The sequence below is a fragment of the Vulpes lagopus genome, chromosome 19 (genome assembly GCF_018345385.1).
Source record: "Vulpes lagopus strain Blue_001 chromosome 19, ASM1834538v1, whole genome shotgun sequence".
NCBI lineage: Eukaryota > Metazoa > Chordata > Mammalia > Carnivora > Canidae > Vulpes > Vulpes lagopus.
In genome coordinates, this window is record NC_054842.1 from 11,180,933 (window position 1) to 11,208,340 (window position 27,408).

A 27,408-nucleotide genomic window follows, 5' to 3' on the forward strand; every position below is an offset into this window, starting at 1 on the left:
ACAGTTCAAACCCATGTTGTTCAGGGGTCAGCTATAGTCTTTACTGCCTGAGAAGCCTAACAAAGGCTTCAAAGTGAATCAACAATGACAACAGTACACACAGTTACCATGTGGAACTTGGTTCCCACAGATGTACATGTGGTAACTCACTGGATCCTAACAACAACAAAAAAATCCTAGGAGTCAGGTAATATGATGATGATGATGAATTTTTTTCACATGAGAAACTGAGATACAAGGAAGTAAATTGGTCAAGTGACAAGGAGGTGGGCAGAGATATCGACCGAGGCGGCTTAGATCACACCCCACAGTACAGGTACTTCTTGAATTGAACCCTAAAAGAGGAGTAGGTTATTGACAGGCAGAGAATAGATGCAGGGGGAGGAGGAGGACAGGTAGGGATGAATTATGCCCTGAGCAAAGAGAACAGCATAACAAAGAGCTCATTAGAGGCAGTGAAAAGCAAGTGAACAGGCACATTTGTTGCAGTAGTAGAAGGAGTGAAGAGAAGAGAATTAAAAATCAGGCTGGAGGAATAAACCAGAGCAGATCACAAAAGATCTTGTCAGCCATGCTGAGGAGCTTAAAACTTATCCCCTGGATGTGGGTTGGTCAACTCCAGCCTGCAAGCCAAATCTTGCTGGCCACCATCATTTCTATGGCCCAAAACATGCACATGGTTGTTACATTTCTAAATGCTTGCAGAAAAAAATCAAAAGAATATTTCATGACATTTGAAACTGCATGAATTTCAATTTTCAGTCTTCATAAAGTTTTCTTAAAACACAGCCATGCTCATTCATTTACATATTATCTCAGGCTGCTTTTACAATGCAACACTAGGGCTGAGTAGTTGCCACATGGCCCATGTGGCCGGAAATGCCTAAAATATTTACTATCTGGCCTTTTAGAGAAAGTTTGCCAAGCCCTACTCTGGGTGACTAGCTGCTACTATGAGCCTGATTAGGCAAAATGAGGTCATTTCCAGTTTTATATTTTTACAATGGTTATTCAGGTTACAGTGAGGAGGATGGACTGGAAACAAAAAAGACTGGGAACAGGAAAATCAGTTAGCTGATAATGACTACTCTCAAAATAAGAAGTGATAAGCACCAAAGCAGGTGTAAATTGGAAAAGAAAAATGAGAGAGATCAATGAGGTTGTATCAATAGGATTTCAAAATCTACTGGATGCAGGAGAGAAAGAGGACACAAGAAATACAGAATGACTCCAGGTGCTTGATCTGTCCTACCTGGGGCCACCATGATGACCACCACCGGAACAATTCCCATCACAACAAGCAATCACATGGAAACTACTACACATCACACACTGGGTGTAATCAGCACCTTACCTCTCACCCAATCCTTACCATGATGTAGGAATGAGTCACCTCATTCTATAGAGACAGAAACTAAAATTGAAACTTATCCAAGTAACATAGCTAATTAATTTCTGAGTTCATAATGTTAACTGCTCTAAGACACTATAATATATAGAGGGTAAACTTGCTTTGCATTAGAAAATGAATTAAGTTCTGAAAAATGAGCGACAAGTAGAAGTAGACTGAGGGTAGAAACCCAAAGCACACCAACATTTAGAGAGTTGACAGGAAAAAAAAAAACACCCAGTGGTGTCAATGTTCACAGAGTGCAGGAAGCAAAGATGTCAGTGAATGGAATGGAAGAGAATTAGAAAGAACACCTTAACACCCTACTCAACCTCCTGGATGTTTTGACCTTAGGTTCAGTCCCACTTTCTATAAGTTATACTTGTATTACGCTGAGTAACTCTCCAAGCTTATTTCAGGAGTTATTTCTAAGATCAATATGTGATACTATGGTACTAACAAACAATATAGAATGATGATTAACTTGAAGCCATTGAACTGAAGGCTACCTCGTGGACTCTCAAAACCACCAAGATGAGTGATGGATTATCATTAATGCTAATGTTTGATAAGAACCACTAGCCCAAAATGAGTAGGTGTGTTTTTAACAAATAAGAGTTTTTTCCTGATTATAGAAAATAATTATTAGAAATCACACTAAAAATAGGCAAGATCTGAATAGATATTTTTCCAAAAAAAAACATACAGATGGTCAACAGGTACATGAAAAGATGCTCAACATCATTAATCATCATGGAAACATAAATCAAAACCACAATGAGTTATCACTTCATACCTGTTAGAATGACTTATTGAAAAGACTAGAAATAACAAACGTTGGTGAAGATGTAGAAAAAAAGAGTACCCTTGTGCCCTGTTGATCAGAATATAAATTAATGCAGCCATTGAGGAAAACAATATGGAGGTTCCTAGAAAATTAAAAATAGGACTGTCATACGATCCAACAATTCCACTTATAGGTATTTATCCAAAGAAAACAAAAACATTAATTTGAAAAGGCATAGGCACCCTCATGTTCACTGCAGTATTCTTTATTATAGCCAAGATACAGAAAGAAGCCCAAGCATCCATCGATGAGTGGATGGAGAAAGAAGATGTGGTGTATGTATACATACACATACACACACACACAGAGTGGTATATTATGCAGCCATTTAAAAAAACTAAAAACCTTGTCATTTCTGACAATACAGATGGACCTTGGGGGCATTATGGTAAGTGCAGTAAGTCAGATAAAGACAATTACTATATGATCTCCCTTATATGTAGAATCTAAACAAAACAAATAAACAACCCAGACAAAATCCAGCTCACATATACAAAGGAAAGACTTATAGTTACCAGAAGGTAGGTCTGAGTGGGTATGGAAGAAATGTGTGAACTGTTTGATTTTTTTCTTATAGTTTAAATAAATTGAATATAAATAAACAAATGAAAAAAGAACAAGGCAGGCAGATATACTCTACCAGTTACCAAAGTTTATAATAAAACTTCAATATAACAGAGTATGGTATTACTTTAAAACCTCTGACAAAAAAAAAATAAAAATAAAAAAATAAAATAAAATAAAACCTCTGACAAATCAAATTACGTGGAGAGAAAAAATCTTAATTTTGTAATACCTATTTATATAAAATTATTTATATAAAATATAGAAATACAGAAGCATGAAATATAGCATATTGCCTTTGGGAAAAGTAGAAAAACTGTACAAAGAAAATATTACAATCCCAGGGCTGTAACAAAATCATTAATAATTGATTTTGTTAATCAAAATCAGCTGGGTGGCTCAGCTGGTTAAGTATCTGCCCTCGGCTCAGGCCATGTTCCCAAGGTCCTGGGATTGGGCCCGATGTTGAGAGGAAGAGGAGTCTGCTTCTCCCTCTCTCTCTGCCTCTAACCTTGCTCGTTCTGTCTCTAATAAATAAAATCTTTAAAAAAAAATGAGGAAATTCTGAAGTATTATTTACTTGTCTTCTATTTATATAAGGCATAGGATCCACCTCATCTGGAAAATAACAGCTACCATTTCTTGTGCATGTTACTCTAACCCTTGCACAGCCACATCTCATTTAATGTCTAATGACACTTATAGAAGAAGACACTGAAGCACAGGCTAGTAAAGCAATTTTCTCACAACCACTCACAAGCCAGTAATGATTCTGGAATTAGAACTGGAATCTGCCTAATTTAAACTATATTACATCAGAATAGAGGGTGGGAGAAAACAGTCAACTCATACCATATATACTGGGGCTTATTAAAAATATTTTCCTGGGGATCCCTGGGTGGCGCAGGGGTTTGGCACCTGCCTTTGGCCCAGGGCGCGATCCTGGAGGCCCGGGATCGAGTCCCACGTCAGGCTCCCGGTGCATGGAGCCTGCTTCTCCCTCTGCCTGTGTCTCTGCCTCTCTCTCTCTCTGTGACTATCATAAATAAATAAATAAATTTAAAAAAAATTTTTTTTTTAAATTTTTTTTTTCCTGGGCAGCCCGGGTGGCTCAGCGGTTTAGCGCCACCTTCAGCCCAGGGCGTGATCCCAGAGACCCCGGATCTAGTTCCACATCGGGCTCCCTGCATTGAGCCTGCTTCTCCCTCTGCCTGTGTCTCTGCCTCTCTCTCTGTCTCTGTCTCTGTCTCTCATGAACAAATAAATATTTAAAAAAATAAAAATATTTTCCAATGCCATTAAATACTCATTTAAAATATGAGTTCTTGTACCTTCATAGTTTTCTAACCTATAAGGTAGCTAACCCTCTACTGAGGGATCCTTGTTTTCCACTTTTTACTATTACTCACTAGGGAAAAAAAAACATAGTGGTTAAGGGATCACTTCAAAGGAGTTCGAATCCTCACTCAATTGTCCTAGCTCTGTGCTCCTGGGTGAGCACAAGCTTATTTTCTTTGTATGTAATACCACCGCCTACTTCATTTGTGAGGTTGAAGAGTAGATAAGATTGTGTGCATGAAGCATACAACACTGTCTGGAACATATTAATCTCTCTTTGAAGACAGATACTACCTATCTTTACTTTCATTGTGATTTCTGTTTTTTATTAGAGAGAGAGAAAGAGAAAGTGTGAGAGGGAGTGAGAGGGTGGGGCAGAGGGAGAAGGAAAGAGAGAATCTGAAGCAGGTTCCATTCCCAGTGTGGAGCCTGACATGGGGCTTGACATGGGGTTCAACATAGGGCTCGATCCCAGGACCCTGAGACCATGACCTGAGCTGAAACCTGGAGTCAGATGCTTAACTGAGTGAGCCACCCCAGGGCCCCAGCTTTCATTGCTGTCTTAAATAATGTATTAATGGACATTCTCATGTACAAATATTTGTGCATATCTTTTACTATTCTCTTAAGAAATATTCCTAGAAGTTGAATCAAAGGACATTTAAAGTTTAACACATATTGACACCTTGCATGTCACAAAAGATGTGCTAATTTATAAAACAGTAAAGTTTCACTAGCTTCTCAACAAGGTGCTGTTAAAAAAAAACTGCCAATTTGACTTTTTTATTATCTTAATGGAATTTTCTTGATTACTAATTTAGGGTTACTCTCTTTCATATTTATTGTTAGGAAGGCCCTTTTCATACCCTTTGTCCATTTTCCCTTTGGACTATCCTACTTTAGAATTTCAAAATAACTAATAAAGTCTGTCCCTAAAAGCTGACCGTTTTGTTTACTTTGTAATAGTTGAATTTATAACTGCAAGTAGACAGAAGACACACACACACAAAATAGTACATTTTGAGGGTATGAAGTGTCTCAGAGGCATTTACCTCAATGAAGACCCATGGTTAGTCTCCTTCACTGCCTGGGGGTTTTTTCCAATGTTATACTCTATGGCAAGGAATCCTAAGTGATAACACATGTTCAAGATGGTAATAAAACTGTGCCAGGAAAGTCACAGAACATTTGAAACTCAGACCACTGTTTAGTCTGGCAGCTCTCATGCTCTTTAATTATATCACAGAGGCCCCGTCTGTACAGCAGACAGCAGACACTGTAATATATTCTGACCAATAACTGTTATCACACAAAATCAGAAGACTTGATAAGGAGGAGGATATGGTGTTGAGACATGAGAAATAAATTGGGAGTCTGTATTTCATGCTTCATGTTGCATTCCATTCCATTGGGCTTCACTTTGTTCTATGGAGTTGACAGTGACAGGTGTACACAATATACTCACAGACAATGCACGGCTTTATCAAAAGTAGATAAACAACAACAAAAATGAGTCTGTAGCAAAAGTACTGTACTATTTCTGAAATGGTAAATTTTCTTGGTAAATCACCAAAAGAGAGTACAAATATTAAAACAGAACTCTGATGCTAAAATCGGCCAAACGGTACCAAAGGATCTATTCTTTCAGACTTTAGAAGGTACAATGATCATACCATTTTCTAGCTGTAAAAACCAAAGAAATAAAGGCTTATAAATTAAATGTATGAATCAAAAAGAGACCCAATAACCATATAAACACAAAATGTAAGGGCACCATAGAAATGCTTTATAGAAAGACAACGGTATCATCCCTCTTTGCCACTGTTCTCAATGCTGCACATTTTAACACCATTGGAAGCAAAATAAATTTGTTTTACAAGTACAAAATAACCAAAAGGCATTAACTGATGAGTCAAAAATCAAAGAAGCCAATAAGGAAAGTTGGAAACTCCTTTATATATATATAAATATATATATTTATCTTTATATCTATATATCTTTATATATAGATTGGTTCAACTGTCATCTCTACACATTCCTTAATGAGCCTATAAAATAAAGATGTTAGCCTGATATTGAAAAGACAAGTAATTTAAAGACTATTCCTTTTAAATCCTGAAGATAATGATGCCGATGGTGGCTGGAGAAAAGGAAACCTGTTTATAATGGTAGAAAATAAAGTCGATTGTTTTGATGCCACACCAAAGTGTACATGAAAACGAAGTATTGCACTGAAGGTAACAATGCTTAGATGGCTAATGGCCTTGAGAGCTTGTGAAGGTTGGCTTTTCCCAATGCCACCATAAGAGCCATCTACTCATGGGCACTGCCACTCCCACCCTGCACCATCACTTCTACTGGCACACAGACCATCTTGAGCTTTCACCTCCCCACTAAATTAGCTGGAAAAGTTCACTCTTCACTAACACAACAATGTCTGCACAAACCCCACAGAAAGGTTGCTCTATACAACCCAAGTCATTTCTCAGTAATTCCTACACAATTGAAGAGCCTGCCACTGAACTAAGCCCAACACTTAACTGCTCAGGTGTGTGATCTAGCACTGGAATTTACATCACATCCTGACAGCCCAGGTTAGACCTCCTGCAGTCAAGTAACCATGGTACTTGAGCACTATGATCTTTGCAATGCTTCCATGTTGCCTTGACAATGGCCAGTTTGCAGAACAGTCGCTGGCTCTGTCTGGAGGTCCAGCAAGCCTAGGGCCGTTGACAGCGAGGAACTGAGAAGATGATTAGGGATGTGTGGGCTGTAGTGCACTGCCCACTTGTCCAGGGCTCCACCAAGTTTCACTAGTAAACACCTGAAGAATCACAGCCCCAAAGTATGGCCCTAAAGGTGTTAAGTCTGTGCAAATAATGAGTGGGTGATAAGATATGACCAAGGGCATGGCACACCTGAGATTTAACCCACATTCTAGGTATATATATATAGCAAGGAACTTGGATGTTCAAAGAGAATGTGTAGGAATGCTCCAAAAACCTATACAATCCTCAACTCATAAAAACCACTACCCCTAAAACCTAGAATACCCAGGCTAAGCCCTATCTCTCTAAGAAGGGTTCTAGAGAAGACTGAGACCCCCAAAAAGGTGAGTCCCTCTGTTTTATCTGAAAGGGTTAAAAATAAACAGTAATGAACATACTTTAATGGTTTATTAAGAAAAATGTAATACTTTTTTCCACAGGGAAAATAATTACTACTTATTTTTAAAGGCAAGTATAAAAAGAGGACCTCATAAAAATAATGATCACCACAAGGACCACCACTTTTCAGTGACCAAATACCATTTTTACTATGGGTCTTATAATAGGAAACAATGGATAATAACAAATGATAACAGTCTCAAACAGAAATGCATAAACAAGTCCTTCATACAGTGTTAGTATTGTTTTCATAAATATTCTACAAATGGGAATCTATGATCTAGTTTCCAATTATCTAAATAGAAATGCAACACCTTGACCTCACAATTCATTGACTTCATTGCTTCCAAACACTTTTCTTATCCCATCCTCACGCATCCAGTTTCTATAGTTTTAGGGCCCTAATGGCAACTTTCACTTCAAAAGTCTCACTTACAAGCTTCCCAAAGGCACAACACCACTTCCTAACACCCCAGCTCAATGATCTTTCCACGCATGCAGGGGTTCCAACACTTCTCCATTAGGGAACACTGCAGGGGACAGGATGTCAGTCTACCAGGGGACACCTCCTGGGAAACAGGATGTCAGTCTAGCAAGCCACTTCCTACCCTCTTGCTTCATTGGTTTTAGCCTTCCTCCAAGATTAAGTTGGGCAACTTTTCTAATAAAGGATCAGAAAGTAAATACTTTTGGCTTTGCAAGCCATATGATCTCTTTCAAAACTACTCAGCTGTGCCACTGTAATGCAAAAGCAACTACAGACAATAAGCAAATCCATGTGGTTGTGTTCTGATAATATTATCTTTACAAAAGCAGGTGGGCTGGATTCGGCCCATAAACTGTAGTTAATCAACCTCGGTACTAGATCATTCTCATCAACATAGAAATGTCTCTAAACTATTGCTCATCCTAAAAAGAAACAAGAAATGCCCTATCTCCTCCCAGCTCCCCATTTTCAGCTTTCCTTTAGAGTCAAACTTTCTCCAGAATTACTGAGGCACCACCTCATAATTCCCTCCTCAATGAACTATACCAGGCTTTTGCCCCACATGCCAGTGAAAATAACCCCTAAGGAATTTACTCCTACTGCCACAATAATGTTTACTTCCCCATCCTCATCTTACAGACACTCACAGGAGCATCAAACATTGTGAGTATTCCCTTCCTCTGAGAGTCCCTGAAAATCAGAGGCTTGCTGCTTTACTTCTGACGCAAGCATTCAGGCAGCCAGTCAACTCTACCATTTTCCTAGGGAAGCCCTGAGCACCGGCTCAAAATAGCTGGCCTCAACCCCACACTCCCCATTCTCAAAGGCTGCTTTCTGTTCTTTGCACCACTAACTAAAATTAAGTTTTTTTCAATCAATTTCCTTGTTTATTGTCTATGATCCCCATGAAATCATAATCTTCAGGAAAACCAGGGAAATGTCTGTTCTATCTCAGTGAACACAACTATTTGTGGGGTGATGCAAGGAATGAATAAAGAATATTAACTTTTCTTGCAGGTAGAAAACTATCAAAACTGACTCTGTTCTGAAGGTCCATAATCTTATGACAGAAATAAACTGCAAAACTTCAAGAGCTTCTATGGAGAACCAAAAAGAAGCAAATGAATTTTCCTGTGGGCAAGTAAGGAAATACTTCAGGGGAAAATGTTAGGTATCATTTTGTTAAAGGTGGTGATATCCCTGAACATCTATTTAGACACAAGGAAGGAACTGTGAATTATTGTTGATTGTAGCCCCCAAAATACCAAGGGCCACTCTGACTAAACAACTAAATGCTGGCTTCTGACATGACATGCAGTGAGTGGCTCAAACCTGGGCACCATGTGGCTAGAGACATTACCATGTGGGACTTTTAGCCAGCTACTGCCTGTTACACCATAAACTATCACTGAGCCCACAGGAGTCAAAAGAGAAAAACTGAAATGACCAAGCATATAGGCAATGAGAAAGTTCAAAGATTAAGTTGTTTTTTTGGTTTTGTTTTGTTTTTTAAGATTTTATTTATTTGACGGGGGCGGGGGGGGGGGGCAGAAGGAAAAGGAGAAGCAGACTCCCCACTGAGCAGGCAACCTGATGCAGGGCTCAATCCTAGTACCCTGAGCCAAAGGCAGACACTTAGCCAATTTAGCTACCCAGGTGCCCCAAAGATTATTTCTTTTTTTTTTTATTGGAGTTCAATTTGTCAACATATAGCATAACACTCAGTGCTCATCCCATCAAGTGCCCCCCTCAGTGCCCGTCACACATTCACCCCCACCCCCCCCCCGCCCACTCCCCTTCCACCACCCCTTGTTCGTTTCCGAGAGTTAAGAGTCTCTCATGTTCTGTCTCCTTCTCTATTTCCCACTCACTTTTTCTCCTTTCCCCTTTATTCCCTTTCACTATTTTTTATATTCCCCAAATGAATGAGACCATATAATGTTTGTCCATCTCTGATTGACTTATTTCACTCAGCATAATACCCTCCAGTTCCATCCACGTTGAAGCAAATGGTGGGTATTTGTCGTTTCTAATGGCTGAGGAATATTCCATTGTATAGTGGCTGCACCAGTTCACATTCCCACCAACAGTGCAAGAGGGTTCCCTTTTCTCCGCATCCTCTCCAACATTTGTGGTTTCCTGCCTTGTTTATTTTCCCCATTCTCACTGGTGTGAGGTGGTATCTCATTGTGGTTTTGATTTATATTTCCCTGATGGCCAGTGATGCGGAGCATTTTCTCATGGGCTTCTTGGCCATGTCCATGTCTTCCTCTGTGAAATTTCTGTTCATGTCTTTTGCTCATTTCATGATTGGATTGTTTGTTTCTTTGCTGTTGACTTTAATAAGTTCTATATAGATTTTGGATACTAGTCCTTTATCTGATACATCATTTGCAAATATATTCTCCCATTCTGTAGGTTTTCTTTCAGTTTTTTTTGACTTTTTCTTTTGCTGTGTAAAAGCTTCTTATCTTGATGAAGTCCCAATAGTTCATTTTTGCTTTTGTTTCTCTTGCCTTCGTGGATGTATCTTGCAAGAAGTTGCTGTAGCCAGTTCAAAAAGGATGTTGCTGGAGTTCTCCTCTAGGATTTTGATGGAATCTTGTCTCACATTTAGATCTTTCATCCATTTTGAGTTTATCTTTGTGTATGGTAAGAGAGTGGTCCAGTTTCATTCTTCTGCGTGCAGCTGTCCAATTTTCCCAGCACCATTTATTGAAGAGACTTTTTCCAGTGGATAGTCTTTCCTCCTTTGTCGAATATTAGTTGACCATAAAGTTGAGGGTCCACTTCTGGGTTCTCTATTCTGTTCCATTGATCTATGTGTCTGTTTTTGTGCCAGTACCACACTGTCTTGATGACCACAGCTTTGTGGTACAACCTGAAACCTGGCATTGTGATGCCCCCAGCTATGGTTTTCTTTTTTAATATTCCCCTGGCTATTCGGGGTCTTTTCTGATTCCACACAAATCTTAAAATAATTTGTTCCAACTCTCTGAAGAAAGTCCATGGTATTTTGATGGGGATTGCATTAATTGTGTAAATTGCCCTGGGTAACATTGACATTTTCACAATATTAATTCTTCCAATCCATGAGCATGGAATATTTTTCCATCTCTTTGTGTCTTCCTCAATTTCTTTCAGAAGTGTTCTATAGTTTTTAGGGTATAGATCTTTTACCTCTTTGGTTAGGTTTATTCCTAGGTATCTTATGCTTTTGGGTGCACGTGTAAATGGGATTGACTCCTTAATTTCTCTTTCTTCAGTCTCATTGTTAGTGTATAGAAATGCCATTGATTTCTGGGCATTGATTTTGTATCCTGCCACGCTACCAAATTGCTGTATGAGTTCTAGCAATCTTGGGGTGGAGGCTTTTGGGTTTTCTATGTAGAGTATCATGTCATCTGCGAAGAGGGAGAGTTTGACTTCCTCTTTGCCAATTTGAATGCCTTTTATTTCTTTTTGTTGCCTGATCGCTGAGGCTAGGACTTCTAGTACTATGTTGAATAGCAGTGGTGAGAGTGGACGTCCCTGTCTTGTTCCTGATCTTAGGGGAAAGGCTCCCAGTGCTTCCCCACAGAGAATGATATTTTCTGTGGGCTTTTCATAGATGGTTTTTAAGATGCTGAGGAATGTTCCCTCTATCCCTACACTTTGAATAGTTTTGATGAGGAATGGATGCTGTATTTTGTCAAATGCTTTCTCTGCATCTATTGAGAGGATCATATGGTTCTTGTTTTTGCTTTTGCTGATATGATCAATCACATTGATTGCTTTACGAGTGTTGAAGCAACCCTGCATCCCAAGGATAAATCCCACTTGGTCATGATGAATAATCTTCTTAATGTATTGTTGGATCCTATTGGCTAGTATCTTGTTGAGAATTTTTGCATCCATGTTCATCAGGGATATTGGTCTGTAATTCTCCTTTTTGGTGGGGTCTTTGTCTGGTTTTGGAATTAAGGTGATGCTGGCCTCATAGAACGAGTTTGGAAGTATTCCATCTCTTTCTATTTTTTGGAACAGCTTTAGTAGAATAGGTATGGTTTCTTCTTTAAACGTTTGATAGAATCCCCCTGGGAAGCCATCTGGCCCTGGACTTTTGTGTCTTGGGAGATTTTCGATGACTGCTTCAATTTCCTCCCTGGTTATTGGCCTGTTCAGGTCTTCTATTTCTTCCGGTTCCAGTTTTGGTAGTTTGTGGTTTTCCAGAAATGCGTCTATTTCTTCTAGGTTGCCTAATTTATTGGCGTATAGCTGTTCATAATATGTTTTTAAAATTGTTCGTATTTCCTTGGTGTTGGTGGTGATCTCTCCTCTCTCATTCATGATTTTATTAATTTGAGTCTTCTCTCTCTTCTTTTAATAAGGCTGGCTAATGGTTTATCTATCTTATTAATTCTTTCAAAGAACAAACTCCTGGTTTTGTTAATCTATTCCACAGTTCTTCTGGTCTCGATTTCGTTGAGTTCTGCTAGAATCTTTATTAACTCTCTTCTTCTGCTGGGTGTAGGATCTATTTGCTGTTTCTTCTCCAACTCCTTGAGGTGCAAGGTTAACTTTTGTATTTGAGTTCTTTCCAGTTTTTGGATGGATGCTTGTATTACAATGTATTTCCCCCTCCGACTGCTTTTGCTGTATCCAAAGATTTTTAATGCTTATATCTACATTCTCATTAGTTTCCAGAAATCTTTTTAATTCTTCTCTAATTTCCTGGTTGACCCTTTCATCTTTTAGCAGGATGGTCCTTAACCTCCACGTGCTTGAAATCCTTCCAAATTTCTTCTTGTGATTTAGTTCTTATTTCAAAGCATTATGGTCTGAAAATATGCAGCTGAGGATCCCAATCTTTTGGTATCGATTAAGACCTGATTTGGGACCCAGTATGTGGTCTATTCTGGAGAAAGTTCCATGTGCACTTGAGAAGAATGTGTATTCAGTTGTGTTTGGATGTAAAGTGCTGTAAATATCTGTGAAATCCATCTGGTCCAGTGTATCATTTAAAGCTCTTGTTTCGGGATCCCTGGGTGGCACAGCGGTTTGGCGCCTGCCTTTGGCCCAGGGCGCGATCCTGGAGATCCGGGATCGAGTCCCACATGGGGCTTCCGGTGCATGAAGCCTGCTTCTCCCTCTGCCTGTGTCTCCGCCTCTCTCTCTCTCTCTCTCTCTGTGACTATCATAAATAAATAAAAATTTAAAAAAAAATAAAATTAAAGCTCTTGTTTCTTTGAAGATGTGCTTAGAAGACCTGTTGATTGTAGAAAGTGCTGCATTCAAGTCACCAAGTATAAGTGTATTATTATCTAAGTATGTCTTAACTTTGGTTATTAATTGATTGGTAAACTTGGCAGCTCCCACATTCGGGGCATAAATATTGATGATTGTTAGGTCTTCTTGTTGGATAGATCCTTTAAGTATGATATAGTGTCCCTCTTCATCTCTCACTACAGTCTTCGGGATAAACTTTAGTTTATCTGATATAAGGATGACTACCCCTGCTTTCTTTTGAAGACCATTTGAATGGTAAATGGTTCTCTGACCTTTTATTTTCAGGTTGTAGGTGTCCTTATGTCTAAAATGAGTCTCTTGTAGACAGCAAATAGATGGGTCTTGCTTTTTTATCTAGTCTGAAACCCTGTGCCTTTTGATGGGGTCATTAAGCCCATTCACGTTCAGAGTTACTATTGAAAGATACGAATTTAGTGTCATCATGATAACCTATTCAGTCCCTGTTTCTGTGGATTGTTCCCTTGGACTTCCTCTTTCTATTACAGAATCCCCCTTAGTATTTCTTGCAGAGCTGGCTTGGTGGTCACATATTCTTTCAGTTTTTGCCTATCTTGGAAGCTCTTTATCTCTCCTTCTATTCTGAATGAGAGCCTTGCTGGATAAAGTATTATTGGCTTCATGTTCTTCTCATTTAGGACCCTGAATATAACCTGCCAGCCCTTTCTAGCCTGCCAGGTCTCTGTGGAGAGGTCAGCTGTTCATCTAATATTTCTCCCCATAAAAGTTAGAGATGTCTTGTCTCTTGCTGCTTTAAGGATCTTCTCTTTATCTTTGGAATTTGCAAGTTTCACTATTAAATGTTGAAGTGTTGAACGGTTTTTATTGATTTTAGGGGAGAACCTCTCTATCTCCTGGATCTGAATGCCTGTTTCCCTTCCCTTGTTAGGGAAGTTCTCAGCTATGATTTGTTCAAATACATATTCTGGACCTCTGTCCCTTTCAGCGCCCTCAGGAACCCCAATTAAACATAGATTTTTCCTTCTGAGGCTGTCATTTATTTCCCTTAACCTCTCCTCATGATCTTTTGTTTTTTTCTTTTTTCCTCAGTTTCCTTCCTTGCCATCAACTTGTCTTCTATGTCACTCGCTCGTTTTTCTACCTCATTAACCCTTGTTGTTAGGACCTCTAGTTTGGATTGCATCTCATTTAATTGATTTTTTAATTTCTGCCTGATTAGATCTAAATTCTACAGTCATGAAGTCTCTTGAATCCTTTATGCTTTTTTCTAGAGCCACCAGTAGCTTTATAATTGTGCTTCTGATTTGGCTTTCTGACATTGAATTGTAATACAAATTTTGTAACTCTGTGGGAGAGAGGACTGTTTCTGATTCTTTCTTTTGAGGTGAGTTTTTCCTTCTAGTCATTTTGCTCAGTGAAGAGTGGCCAAAAACAAGTTGTACTTGATAGCAGCGCAAACTCTTCTCACTGTAGCATTCCAGCTGTTCTCTCTTAAATCTCAGGCTGAATTCGTTGGTTTTCAGGATGATTTGAAAGTTATCTAGGTAATTTGGTGAGGGCAGGTGACTTGGGGACCCTACTCCTCTGCCATTTTGCCCCCTCCTCCCAAAGATTACTTCTGATGAGAGAGCCAAACTATCTCAATGGACCCAACTGAAGACCATATGGTAAGGATAGGCAATGAAATGTTTACCAGCTCACCATGAACTTAGGGAAAAGCTCTGTGATAGTAACAAGATAATAGAAGAAAATAAGCAGAAGTATATACATCTACCAGTAGCAGGCAAAAAACCTGTTAAGAGTTTTTCCTTTCTGAAAACATAATGTCGAAACAGATTTCAATTGCTGTTGATTTTCCTCACACTTCATTAAGGAAAAGAGAATGCCCTGAATCAGTTCCTAAGGTTTTAGGCTCATACCCTTCTGTAACTCCATCAGAATCAGAATGCAGGGGTGGAATGAGAGAATTAATTTAATACTTACTCCATGAGTGCTTATGTAAACACCTACATTTGCGATGTAGGAGATACAGCGATGAATTATAGCATGATTAACATAATAAAGTGTGATTTCAACTCCGTTGATGTGCTTCAAGTCATCAGCACAGGAGTGTCCCAAACCTAGGAGGATAAGGGAAGGAAGAGGTTCCATTGAACCAGGAACCAGGATCATATTATTAACCAGAATGGTGCCAGGAGCTGCCACATTGATAAAAATCAAAGAAAGATGGTGCCAGCACCTAGTGATGATTGCGAAGGGAAACAACAGAGAATTATGCATTTGCTGTTAATAGATCCACACGACAATAAAGATGACTGTGTTAAGGTACTGGACCACTCTTACAATAAATGTGATGCAATGAAACTTAAAAAAAAATAAGACTCCAAAGTCCACTGTGATATTCACTTGGGTTTGTTTTTAAAAGTGGCTCTGCTGCATAGTACAAAGAACAATGGACCAGGAAGTCTGATCCAAAATCTGATCTTCTTCAAATTGACTTGAAGTTTGGAGTACACAATTCCCTCTGGGGCCTCGTTTCCTCATGTGTAAAACGAAGACCTGAGCCCAGGGTATTAATCATGTCCTTTTTATTCTGTATTTTTGTTTTTTTCACATCTTGAGGTCTTGCCAATTCTGGAAGGAATGCCCTTCCCAGGGCTAATTCTCAAGAGACAGCAAACAACTTTTCTTGGAGCTCTCCTTTCTTATGCAGATCAACCAATCCAGAGCCATAACCCCAGTGGCCTCCTTGACCACTTCTGGTCAAGCTGATGTTCCCCAAGGCTAGGTACTGAACCAGAGCTGGCCCCTATTCACCCTGGGGCCAGGTACCAAGTGACCAGAGAGAGCCCCTACACTCCCACAATCCAGTGAAATTACTCAAACTAGTCAAGCCTACACTTGCTCCCCGCCTCCTTCATTTGTAAACTACAATAAGGGCTCTTGTCTACACTTTGCTGTCACTTCCCCTGACTCTTGACTAATCCTATTGCTTCTTCACAGGGCTGCCTTTGGTGCAGTATGCCCCTCCTCTTTGGATCTGTGAGTATAACAAACTATCTTTCCCAGGGCAGTTTTCTCCTGTTTCTCCAGTTTTCTCCAACAGACCTAAGGACATCTTGCAAAACACCAAAAGCTTTACTGAATTCCCTCTCAGATTGAGTAGGCCTCTGCCATACACAATCAGGAAAGCACTATTTGCAAAGGTATACAATAAACTCTAAGTGCTATCCTTAAATGTAAATGTCACACCAAAAAAGTAAACTGAAACCATCCACTCTGACCTAGAAATGGCCTTCAATTGTGAGGCGCTATTCTATTAACAGTTTTCAAAGACAGTTACCAACCACTGGAGGTTCAAGAAAAAGAATTTTCCTGAAAAAAAGTAAAATGCTGTGCTAAGAGCAAAATAATGCTTATAACTGTTAAAGGGACCATCTCAGTGGAAGTACACAAAATATCCCAGCAAGGTTGATCATTAGGGTAATTTTCATTTAATTTCCAAATTCTTTTCAACTAATATTTAAGTACCAACAATATGCGTGTTACGCAAGTGTGCAGCACTCTAATCCCAAATTGAGGTGGAGAGAAAGGAAAATAAAGTTTTTGGTTTAAGGATCTGATGAAAGGAGAAAACTCAAAATCGCCCAGTATTTTCAATCTTTTATATTTGCTCTATCCCCTGAAATGACTATACTTTTGTAAGAAGTGCAGAGATGTACCCAATTTCAACAAGTGGCTAGGAGCACTGGGGAAAGGGCTATGTCCACGAAGGAGGAAAGATAAGGTAAAAATAACGCTCAAAGGCTCAGTGCCTATTGCAAAAGCCCTGGGTTTTATGCTGCGAGTGCTAGTAAAGAATAAATGGGAAAGCCACAGAGGAGTGACCCTAGAATGGAAATGGGAGCTGCCAAGACTCAGATTGACTTGCTTCTCATGATGATGCTTTTTGATATCCATAGGCAACTTGAGAAGCAGCAAATTATTTCTGGAGAAATCAACTCATTCTCATTTTAACAATAAGTTGTTACTGTATTACATAGTTATCTTACAGATTTCATCAGAGGAAATATTTAGCTGGGTAAATTCAGCTAACTGAGAAGAGCCAAAACACCTAACTGGCTTATTTTAACTACAGGGAAACCTCTCAAACCTCTCTGATATTTCTCATAATTGGGGTTTTTAGTTTTATCAGACTATAAAATTTAAATTAAAATATATCAGATATGGCAAAAATGTTATTATTAATATAAATTAGGGGCATCCTGGTGGCTCAGTCAGTTAAATGTCTGCCTTCTGCTCAGGTCATGATCCTGGAGTCCTGGGATTAAGCCCCAGGCCCTGAACCCTGAATTGAGCTCCCTGCCCAGTGGGGAGCCTGCTTCTTCCTCTCCTTTGTCCCTCCCCTCTGCCCTACTAGCGCACTCTCTCTCTTCATATAAATGAAATCTAAAAAAAAAGAGAGGAATATAAATCAAAAGGCATGCAATTTGTTTCTGTTATTAAATTTTTTTCCCCCAATTCTTCATAGGGCATTGGAGCTCTGGTTTTGATCAGCGTCATGAAACATTTCTTTCTACTCTCAAGGAGGATACCTTCTCTAGGAGTACTTCTTTTACTAGTTCTTCCATTAATCATATGAAAAGGAGAAAGGGGAAGGGGGGGAGGGAGGAAGAAGGGGAATACTTGCATAGCATTTTCGTGGACTGGATGCTAATATTACCCCTATTTTCCAGATGAGGGAACTTAGGTACAAACAGGTTAAGAAACAAAATCATACAACTATTTGAGTTAAATTCCCTTAGGGTCTCCTATAACCTTCTAGACATGATTGGACCTTTGAAATCTTACACTGTTTTATAGAAACCTATTGATAAATGTCTCCTCCACTAAATCCTTAGCACCTTGAGGGGAAGAAATTAAACTATCCCTTATTTCTGTATCATTCAGTAGTTGCTGATTAGATGGATGGATGGATGGATGGATGAATAAATGAACCAAAAACCAATGAGGGAAATCAGCTGAAGCATGGTGACTATAAAGGCAGGAGTATTTTTCACTGAAAGCTATACCATGGATTCACCATGAATTTCATTTAAGAGATCACTAAAATTTTATTCTTCTAAAGGCATTTCTGTGAATCTTGTCATAAAACAAACAGCTCTAACATTTTCTGAGCAAACTAAAATGGTAATTCTTAGATACACAATAGAAACCACCTTTTGCAATTCGAGATAAGAGGTAAATTTTGTTCCAAAAGAGCTCAAGAAGTTAAAATTCAATTTGTTTGTTAAAGAAGATTTGCTGAAAGCTAATTAGCTCTTAATGAAAACAAGCTTCTGGGTACTACTGTTCTCCCTAAGAGCAACGGTTTGGTGCAACCTACTGTAAAATTGAGAGAGAAAAGGGCAGAGCTCAGAGGAGTTAACACATCCCTTCTGATAGTAAAACTGGAACAACATGGGAAACAATTTACCTTTCTGTTATAAACCCAAGAAACTATATTTACCAGGGCAGTGGTGCTTTAAAAAAAAAAAAAAAATCCTGGTCAGATACAGTGCAGATTTGATCATGCTCTCTTGTCCCTTATTTGAAGGAACAATAAATTCTCAATTGTACTCTAAGTTTTTGAAGACTTCTTTGCCCACTAAGAATCCTACAAAATAAGAAAAAACAATGAAACAATGTTGCACTTGGCATAGAATGATTTAATGTTCCCAGTGGTTATTATTTGGTACTCTAAACTCTTAATGCAGTTGACCCTAGAACAACACTGGTTTGAACTGCTTGGGTCTACTTATACAAGGATTTTTTTAAAAATAAATATAGTACAATAATATAAATGTCATCTCTTCTCCTTACAACCTTAACAACATTTTCTTTTCTCTAGCTTACTTTATGTATGTATATAATACATATAACATACAAAATATGTGTTGATCGAAAATTTATGTTATCAATAAGACCTCCAGTCAATACTAGGCTTCTAGTACTTAAGTTTTAGGGGAGTCAAAAGTTATGCAGAGTTTTGACCATGCCTCTAACTCCTACATTGTTAAGGGTCTATTATATATGCAAGCTTCACTGACTATATTTCAAAGAACATGATGCAGATGAAGTTAAGAAGTTAAATTTATAATAAATGATTTATTTTATATTACTAGAAATCTGTATATGAAAATTAAGGCATTCTACTCTTGATATACACTTAAGATCAGCATTTTGCCTAAAAATCACTGCTACCAGGTGACAGGACAACCTCCTAGGTTAATGAGTTACCATTCTAAGACACAGGTCAAAGTATAGGTAACACTCTTCTTAGGGCTAGAGCTAACTTTGTTTTAGTTACAGTAAGCAACTAAATATAATACATTCACAAAAACTGACCTGTTAGACCATAGAATCAAATAAAAATTAGCAAAAACAAAAATATTATCTAATCACAAAGCAATAAAACTAGAAATTAGTAACAAAGAGGCAATATTCACCTACACAATGGCAAATTTCAAACACAGATACACATTAATGTGGTAAAGGTTTGGCACAAACAGATACTCTCATACACTGCTGGTGGAGAATAAGCTGGCACAACCTAGATTGGGGGCATTGAACAACATTTTTCAAAATACAAATGTTAGACTAGTAGTTCCCAAGCTTGTCTGCATACTGTAATTACTTGGAGAGGGTCAACATTACTATGCCTGTGTCTAGCCCTGGAGATTTTTATTAAGTTGGCCTGGGGTGTGGCCAGTCTTTAGATTTTTTTTAAAGGATTCCCCTGATGACACTAATGTACAGATAAATTTGGAAATCACTGGTTTATGTACCCTTTGATTAAGTAATTCTACTTTTCATTACTTATTCTACACATATATATTCACACATGCAATGAATGGCCTATGTCATTAATCATAGCTTTGTTTTATGATACCAGAAGTTTAGAAAAACATAAATGTTCACCAAAATGGAACTTGTTAAATAAATATGGAGTATTTATAAAATGCAATTCTTATGTATCTGTTAAAAAGAAGTACAGATGGTATGTGAATTATATCCCAATAAAGCTGTTGTATGTATTTTTAAAAAGAAGTGCAGAATGGTGCATTCAGCATACTACTACCAACTCTATGAAAAACCACACACACACACAGGTAAGAGTGGCTTTCACCTTGAGTGAAAATATGGCTTTCTCTGTATACTCTTTCAAATACTGAAATCTGTAATGTGTTATTCATTAACTCCTAAAAATTTTTTTTTCTTTTTTTTTAAGATTTGAGAGAGAGCATGCAAGTCAGCACACATGCATGTAGGGGGAGGGGCAGAAGAATAGAGACAATCTTCTCACTCTCATAACCCTGAGATCATGACCTGAGCTGAAACCAAGAGTCACACTTAGCCAACTGAGCTACCCAGGCACCTCTTAAAAAATAAATTTTAAAAGTTAAAATGAAATATAAAATCAATCTGGTCATATCCTTCTCCAAGCAAACAGAATCTGTATAAGCAAACAGAATCTGTATAAGCTAACATTCAAAGGGGCATAAGAGAACATTTTGGTGTGATGAAAATTCTCTATCTTGATAGAGGTGGTGGCTGCACAATTATACACACTTCTCAAAACTCAGAAAACTGTATACCTAAAATGAATAAGTTGTAGCCTATGTAAATTATTCCTCAATAAACCTGACTTTAAAAAAAAAATTTAAAGCTTATATGACAACCAAACAATGCCAGTAGGAATGCAAATTGGTACAATGAATCTGGAAAATTCCTCAGCAATATCTACTCAATCTGGGCAAGCACAAGCTATATGAGCTAGTACTTCTACTCCAGCATCGGTGCCCAAAAAAGACATGTGTACAGATTCACCAAGGAACATTCAAAGGAAAACTTATTGGCCAAACCATTCAAGACAGCAAAAAAATAGGAAAGTTGTTTAAAGTAAAATGGATTAGCAGACTATGGTGTATTTGCTCAATGGAAAGCCAAGTAGGAAGTGATTCAGTTTGAGGAGTGGCACTGCCAAGACCAAGGAAATGTTGGCAAAGAGCGTGAGCAGAAAAAAATACAAACGCCCCAACAATAAAATGAGTTAGTTAAGCTCACTCATGATAAGAGAAATGTGAATTAAAATTACTCTGAAATAATCTATTTCATCATGCTGGAAAAATTCCAAAGTTTAATGACAAATTCTGATGGGAAGGCTGCAGGAAAACCGGCATCCTCAAACATGTCCCTTGGAGACGCAAGATGGTAAAATCCCTATGTTGGAAAATTTGGCCATATCTAAAAAAAAGTTTTCAAATGCATTTATCCTTTGTTTTTGTTGTTGTTGTTGTTGTTGTTGTTGTTTTATGATAGTCACACAGAGAGAGAGAGAGAGAGAGAGGCAGAGACACAGGCAGAGGGAGAAGCAGGCTCCATGCACCGGGAGCCCGACGTGGGATTCGATCCCGGGTCTCCAGGATCGCGCCCTGGGCCAAAGGCAGGCGCCAAACCGTTGCGCCACCCAGGGATCCCCTGCATTTATCCTTTGAAACCTAAATCCATTTTTAGGAATTCATCCCATAAGATGTACAAGCATACATACAAGATGATGCAGATTGTTCATTGTTTGCAATATCACAAGATTAGAACTCAAGTCTATCCACTGGTCACTAATTAGATAAATTATAGTATATCCATACAATGGAAGATTCTGTAACTGTAAAACATAAGCTCTCTATATATTGCTACAGAAGCAAATGTTGGGGTTAAGTGAAAAAAACAAGGGTCAGGAAAACATACATAATATGCTACTTGGGCATAAAAGGGAGAACTGGAAAAAGTACATATTCACATTAGCTTATAGTAGGGCACTACATAAACAAAGGTAGTTAGCCATTTGTGATCATGGGGAAGTGAAGGAAAAATAGAATGGATAGAGGGAGGAATAAGACTTCTCAGTATCTATCTTTTGATATATCTGTATCTGTTTATCTATCTATCTATCTATATTTTTTCCTCAAAGGAAATCTATTGCCAATTCCAAAATGTTACACTGTTTTTTAAACTCCAGCTAGAGAAATAAATACAAACTCTGAGGTCTAATTACATATAACTTTTCCCTCTTCATCCCTCCCTTCAAGGTGTGTGGGTAGACTTTGCAAGTTACACATAGGTTGCTACAGCCTCTGGGCCTAGGACTTTCCCATTTAAAGTATGGGGTGGGGAGAGGTTGGGGAGACAGCAGTAGGCTTTTAATGCTTTGTTCTTGATCCCTGGAGCCTCTGTCAAGACTGTTTGCCTCTTTCATAGGAAAAGAAAACAAAGAGAACAGAAGAATGAATCCAGAAAGAGACCTTACATACAGCAGAGGTGCTTTTTAAATGGGTGCTGGAGAGTCAAAAGTAGTTTTAGTTAACAAAATTATTTGGATATCTTTGTACTCAAATTTCTCTTGCCCATTCAAACTGTTACACTGTATTATATATAATTTAAAAATTATTTTTCTCATTTTAAAAACTATTTGCCTAAGTAGAAATCTTTGCATATATATATGGAGTTTTTCTCTACAAGAGATACTTTGAAGAAGAACTGAAGATTGAAGGCTGCGCACCTTTTACAATTAAATATAGTAAATAAATATTAAAAGGTTCAATGTTATCAGTAGATAAGTAAATGCAAAATGAAATCTCATTTTGGCAAAGATATTGCCAAAGGTATGAATAAATACTTATATAAAAAAATCTCCCAATAATTTTGACAAATAAAAAGACAAATTTCAGAAAAATATAGTGATACAATACGATTTTTTTAAAAATCAACAGCCAGAAAGCAAAGCCATTTATTTCTGTATATGCATATTGAATTTAAACAGCCAGAAAAGATTCAGAAGAGACACACACCAAAGCAACAGCAAGTTTTACCCCTGGGACAGAGACCTGTGTATGGCAGTGTGGGAGGGAAATGAGGAAGCCTGGAGGACCACTTGATTTTACTGCTGGATTGTAATACACACACAATATATTCAGATATTACTTGTCACACTAAAGCAAGGAAAAACATTTTTAAAAATTAGTTCATTAAAGGGTGCCTGGGTGGCTCAGTCAGTTAAACGTCTGCCTTCAGTTCAGGTCATGATCCAGGGATCCTGCTTAACGGGGAACCTGCTCCTCCTCCTGCCCCTCTCCATGCTCATGTTTTCCCTCTTTCTCTAATAAATAAAATCTTTATAAAAAAATTAGTTTATTGAATTCTGCGTGTTAACATAAAAAAAAGAATAAAGTGTCTCCCCAGTGTATTCATTTTTAAAATAAAAAGACTGTATATATAGGTCATCAACTTCACTAGGTTCTTCCCCTCAGTATGAGGCAATTCAGATGAATTTCATAGAGAGTTGGCAAGAAGAAGAAGGAGCCTAGAAAACATGCACATGACTGATCAAGAGTCAACATTAAAAAAGTAAATGCAATCTACCCAATCTAATGAGAGGACATAATCAGTATACAGTATTGGCATCTGGTATCAAAATTCTAGGAAAGAAGTAATTGTATGAATTTATATTTGACTTCTAATACAGATACACTCTTTAGAATGAAATATCTAAAAAAAAAAAAAAAAGAATGAAATATCTTCTGTAGGAAGAGAGAACAGTGCCGTTGAGTGATGAGTGCAGAAAGCTCATTGGTCAAACTTTTAAAAGGCTAGAGAGGCACAGGATTTAGAACTAGGAAGGGTAAATGGTCCCCAACTTCTTTTGCAACATGGCACAGAGAGTACAGGGTAGCATTTATATGTCACTCTCTGGAAATAAGTGAGGCCACTCACAGCAGAAGGCAATAGGCCTGGAATCTACAGCAGCCTCAGCACTACAGATGCCCCAAAGTCCAAGAGCACTTTGGCACCCCTGTACCTCAGTCATGGAACACCTCTGTGCCCTGGCCCGGCTAAATACAGAGAGTATCTACAAACAGACTTTCCTGCTCCCTAGTAATACTGCTGGTGGCTCATCATTCTGCAAGACCTTCTGTGGCAGAGCAGATGAAAAAAACAAGGGGTTTGGGGCTGTGTGACTTAGTTCTTTCCTAAAGACCAACCACAGAAGTGCATTACACCTGCAGACGGTATCTGAACCCAAAGGTTCTCAGACATCACCTAACAACTAAAACTAGCTTTCTCCTAGGGCCTCCTCTTCTTTGCCCCATATCTGTAGACCTGGGGCTCTCTCTCTGACAAACTATCCTGCACCTGCCTGAAAGCAATTGCCAGCATCCTAGGAACTAGTTCTAAGATATTTGGGATCATCATACATAGTAACTTCAATAGAGGCCAAAGCTCTCCTCTGCTAAATTAAACTATGTCAACTTAACAAAATGGTAGAAAATAAGTCTATAAACATTACACAGATTTAATAAACTGCTCAGTACAATAGGAAGCACTAATTGACATTTCTTAAAGTACATGTGTGAGGTTTTTTTTCCTCTTTAAAGAATTTACCATTCTGAAGCAATCATGAATCCCACAGTACAAAAAGTCCAGTAAGAGATACAAATAGAGACCCAAAATTGCATCAACATGAGATCACACAAGTCACCAACCTTGACAAATGAACTACTTCGGTAACTCAAACCTTGGTCCCCCAGGATCTCATCATCTTTAACATTTTTAGAATATATGAAACTCATTTTATAGATGAAAGACAAGAAAAAGAAACCTGGAGTTACACTACCTGGTAAAAGTTGGGTTGTGTTCAGTCATGGCAACTAGCAGCTTCAGAGCATATGCTGGTACTGGGTCAGGCTCCGTGAGGATGTGCTCATACCTGCAAGGATAAAGTGATTTTAAAAAAATAATTCAACAGTTTTTGTCACTGAACCTCTCCTCCAAACAACAGAAGAAATATGCCATACGGTCAAATGTAAAGACACTGAAATAAATGTATAAGGTACAGGACCCACACAGGGTGCTTCATGTCCTGAAACTTCAAAGAGCTTCACCCGACAATGGCAGTGAGGACACTGACATGCCTCACAGAGGTCTGTTTTGGGGAAGATTCAATAAGACAATCCAGGAAAAGATGGGTATTGGGCTGCATGCATAGTAAGAGACCAATTAAAATTAGGCATTTGTGGCAGGATCCCCAAGAGCACCCTCAAGTTCAGAGAGGTGCTCGTGGTGGAGACTCCGGAGAGCTACCCCACCAGATACAGATGAATCATGAAGGAGGAGGGGTGGACAGGCTTCCTTAGGCTCTCTTCCACCCGAGCAAGGTCAGACAGAGCACAATCTTCTCCAGCAATGAAAATGCAGCACATGCATGGGGTGTTTCTGCCTATGAGAGACTCAAGTGATCATGGTTTTTACTGGGGGCCGGACACACCAGCAACCTCTAACAGGAATCAAAACCCCTCCCAGGAAGAAAGCGGGCATTCAGCATCAACCCTGCTGTCTACACAACAGCCCAGGTAGCCTGACCTTCCTTTAGCAGTTAAACGGAGTCTGGAAACACTCTGGGCACCAAGTTCTAAGATGCCAACCTGCCAAGGGCTAGCCGATAGCCCAGGAAGCAGTCCTTTCTAAGGAGAGCAGTCTCAGGCCTGCTCCATGAACTCTTCTCTGCACAGTATTATTCTAATTAAAACTTAAAAATCTGAAACAAAAATCACTGGGGCCCCTGGGTGGCTCAATTGGTTAAGCATCTGCCTTCGGCTCAGGTCAGCCGGCACCCGGCTCCCTGCTCCACGGGGAACCTGCTTCTTCCTCGCCCTCTGCCTCTCCCCCTGCTTGTGCACTCGCGCTCACTCTCTCGCTCTCTCTCTCGCTAATAAATAAATAAAATCCTTTTTTAAAAAAATAAAATTCCCAGAAAGAATAAAAATAAATAAATAAAAGGTCTTTATTATTAAAACTTTCCACAACGCAGTTCAGACTGCACCCCCCATGTGATCTGTGAGGCAGACTATGTTGTAACCTGTTCAGGTTCAGCTATCCAGTACACAGCACCATGGGGGTGCTCAGGAAACAACTGTCAGGCAAAGGAATGGACAAACAGAGAAATGGACACACAAGCAGATAAACGAATTTGAGTTTATGACTCAACTCTCTGGAACAATCACCAACTAAAAAGGGAGTAAAATATCCCCCCAAACCCAAAATGTATATTTAAAAATCCATGACATGAAGCGGATGCTTTTCATCTTGAGAATAGGGCCCCAGGCTCTTACTCAGAGCCTACTTACTCTCATTTTGGAAATCATTCTATAACAAGCTTAATTATGCAGCCTCTAATCCCACAGCCATTAAAAAGGAGCCAAGTAAAGGGAGGAGAGGGACTATGACAGAAAGAGTGGGACTTGAAGGCATAAGAAAAAAAAAAAAAAAAAGCAAACCCAAGAACTCCAAACAGAGAGAAGCCTGGGGAGCATTTAACAGAGCAGCAGCAGCTGTTCATACCTCAATGGGACCACAGGGCCCATTACATACCATAATGCTCAAAATGGGGGTAGTGAGTCAAGAAAATGTTAAATTGGGTAGGGTGCTCTGTTTAAGAAGGCAGGAAGCACCATATTTCAGAAAGGTTTCTCATAAAACATTTTTAAATTTTAGCAATTAAGAGTTTTGCCTACTTATGACAAAGATAAAAGTCAAAATACCCATCATTCATATACAAGATCATAAATGTTAATGAGTCAAAGAGAATGTCATGTTAAAAAATACAATACAACCTAAGCCTAATTTTAGAAATGAAAAAAAAATCAAATTTAGGAAAACAATACATTTTACCTTATGAATAAAAAAAAAAAACAAGGAAACAACTTTAAAGGTAATAAAAATGTAGTCATAAAATTTTAACATCCAGTTTGAACTCTTTTTAAAAAATGAGCAACTCAGCATATCAGACAGATATCATTATTCCTTTCTATAAGAGTCTTGTAAAATAAAAAGCTCTCATATCCTAAGTTTGGGGCACCCAAGGTGATTTAGTGGTTTGCTAGAAAGACTCACAGAAAAGCTGTTACACTAACAATTAAGATTTGTTACAGTGAAAATCAGCATATATGAAAGGCACATAGGGCAGAGTCCAGGCAGGACTCGGAGCAAGCTGCCATTTGTCCTTTCCATGGAGGTATGTGGACAGAGCTTACCCTCCAAGCAACACTGTGGACAACACAGGTAAATAATGCCAGCCAGGGAAGCTCCCTGGAGCACCGGTGTCCAGAGTTTCATTATGGGTAAGGCACATGGGCAAGAGCCTCCAGCCCCTCCAGAGGTCAAGCTGATATGTCATGGCCCAAGGCCCCCACCAAAATTCACATTGTTAGCATAAAGTATCTAGCATGGCTCAAGGCCCCAAATATACAGACTCTCTTATCAGGCAGGATATTCC

The 27,408-nt window shown here is 38.7% G+C and overlaps 1 protein-coding gene across 1 annotated transcript in view; it reads right to left on the reverse strand.

The window, feature by feature from the left end:
* Positions 1–27,408, reverse strand: part of ULK4 (unc-51 like kinase 4) — a 595,478-nt gene that overhangs the window by 315,610 nt on the left and 252,460 nt on the right. Inside the window, exon 30 of the mRNA XM_041734654.1 lies at positions 24,751–24,843. Within this exon, the coding sequence (XP_041590588.1) occupies positions 24,751–24,843 (93 nt within the window). The remainder of the gene's footprint in view (positions 1–24,750; positions 24,844–27,408) is intronic.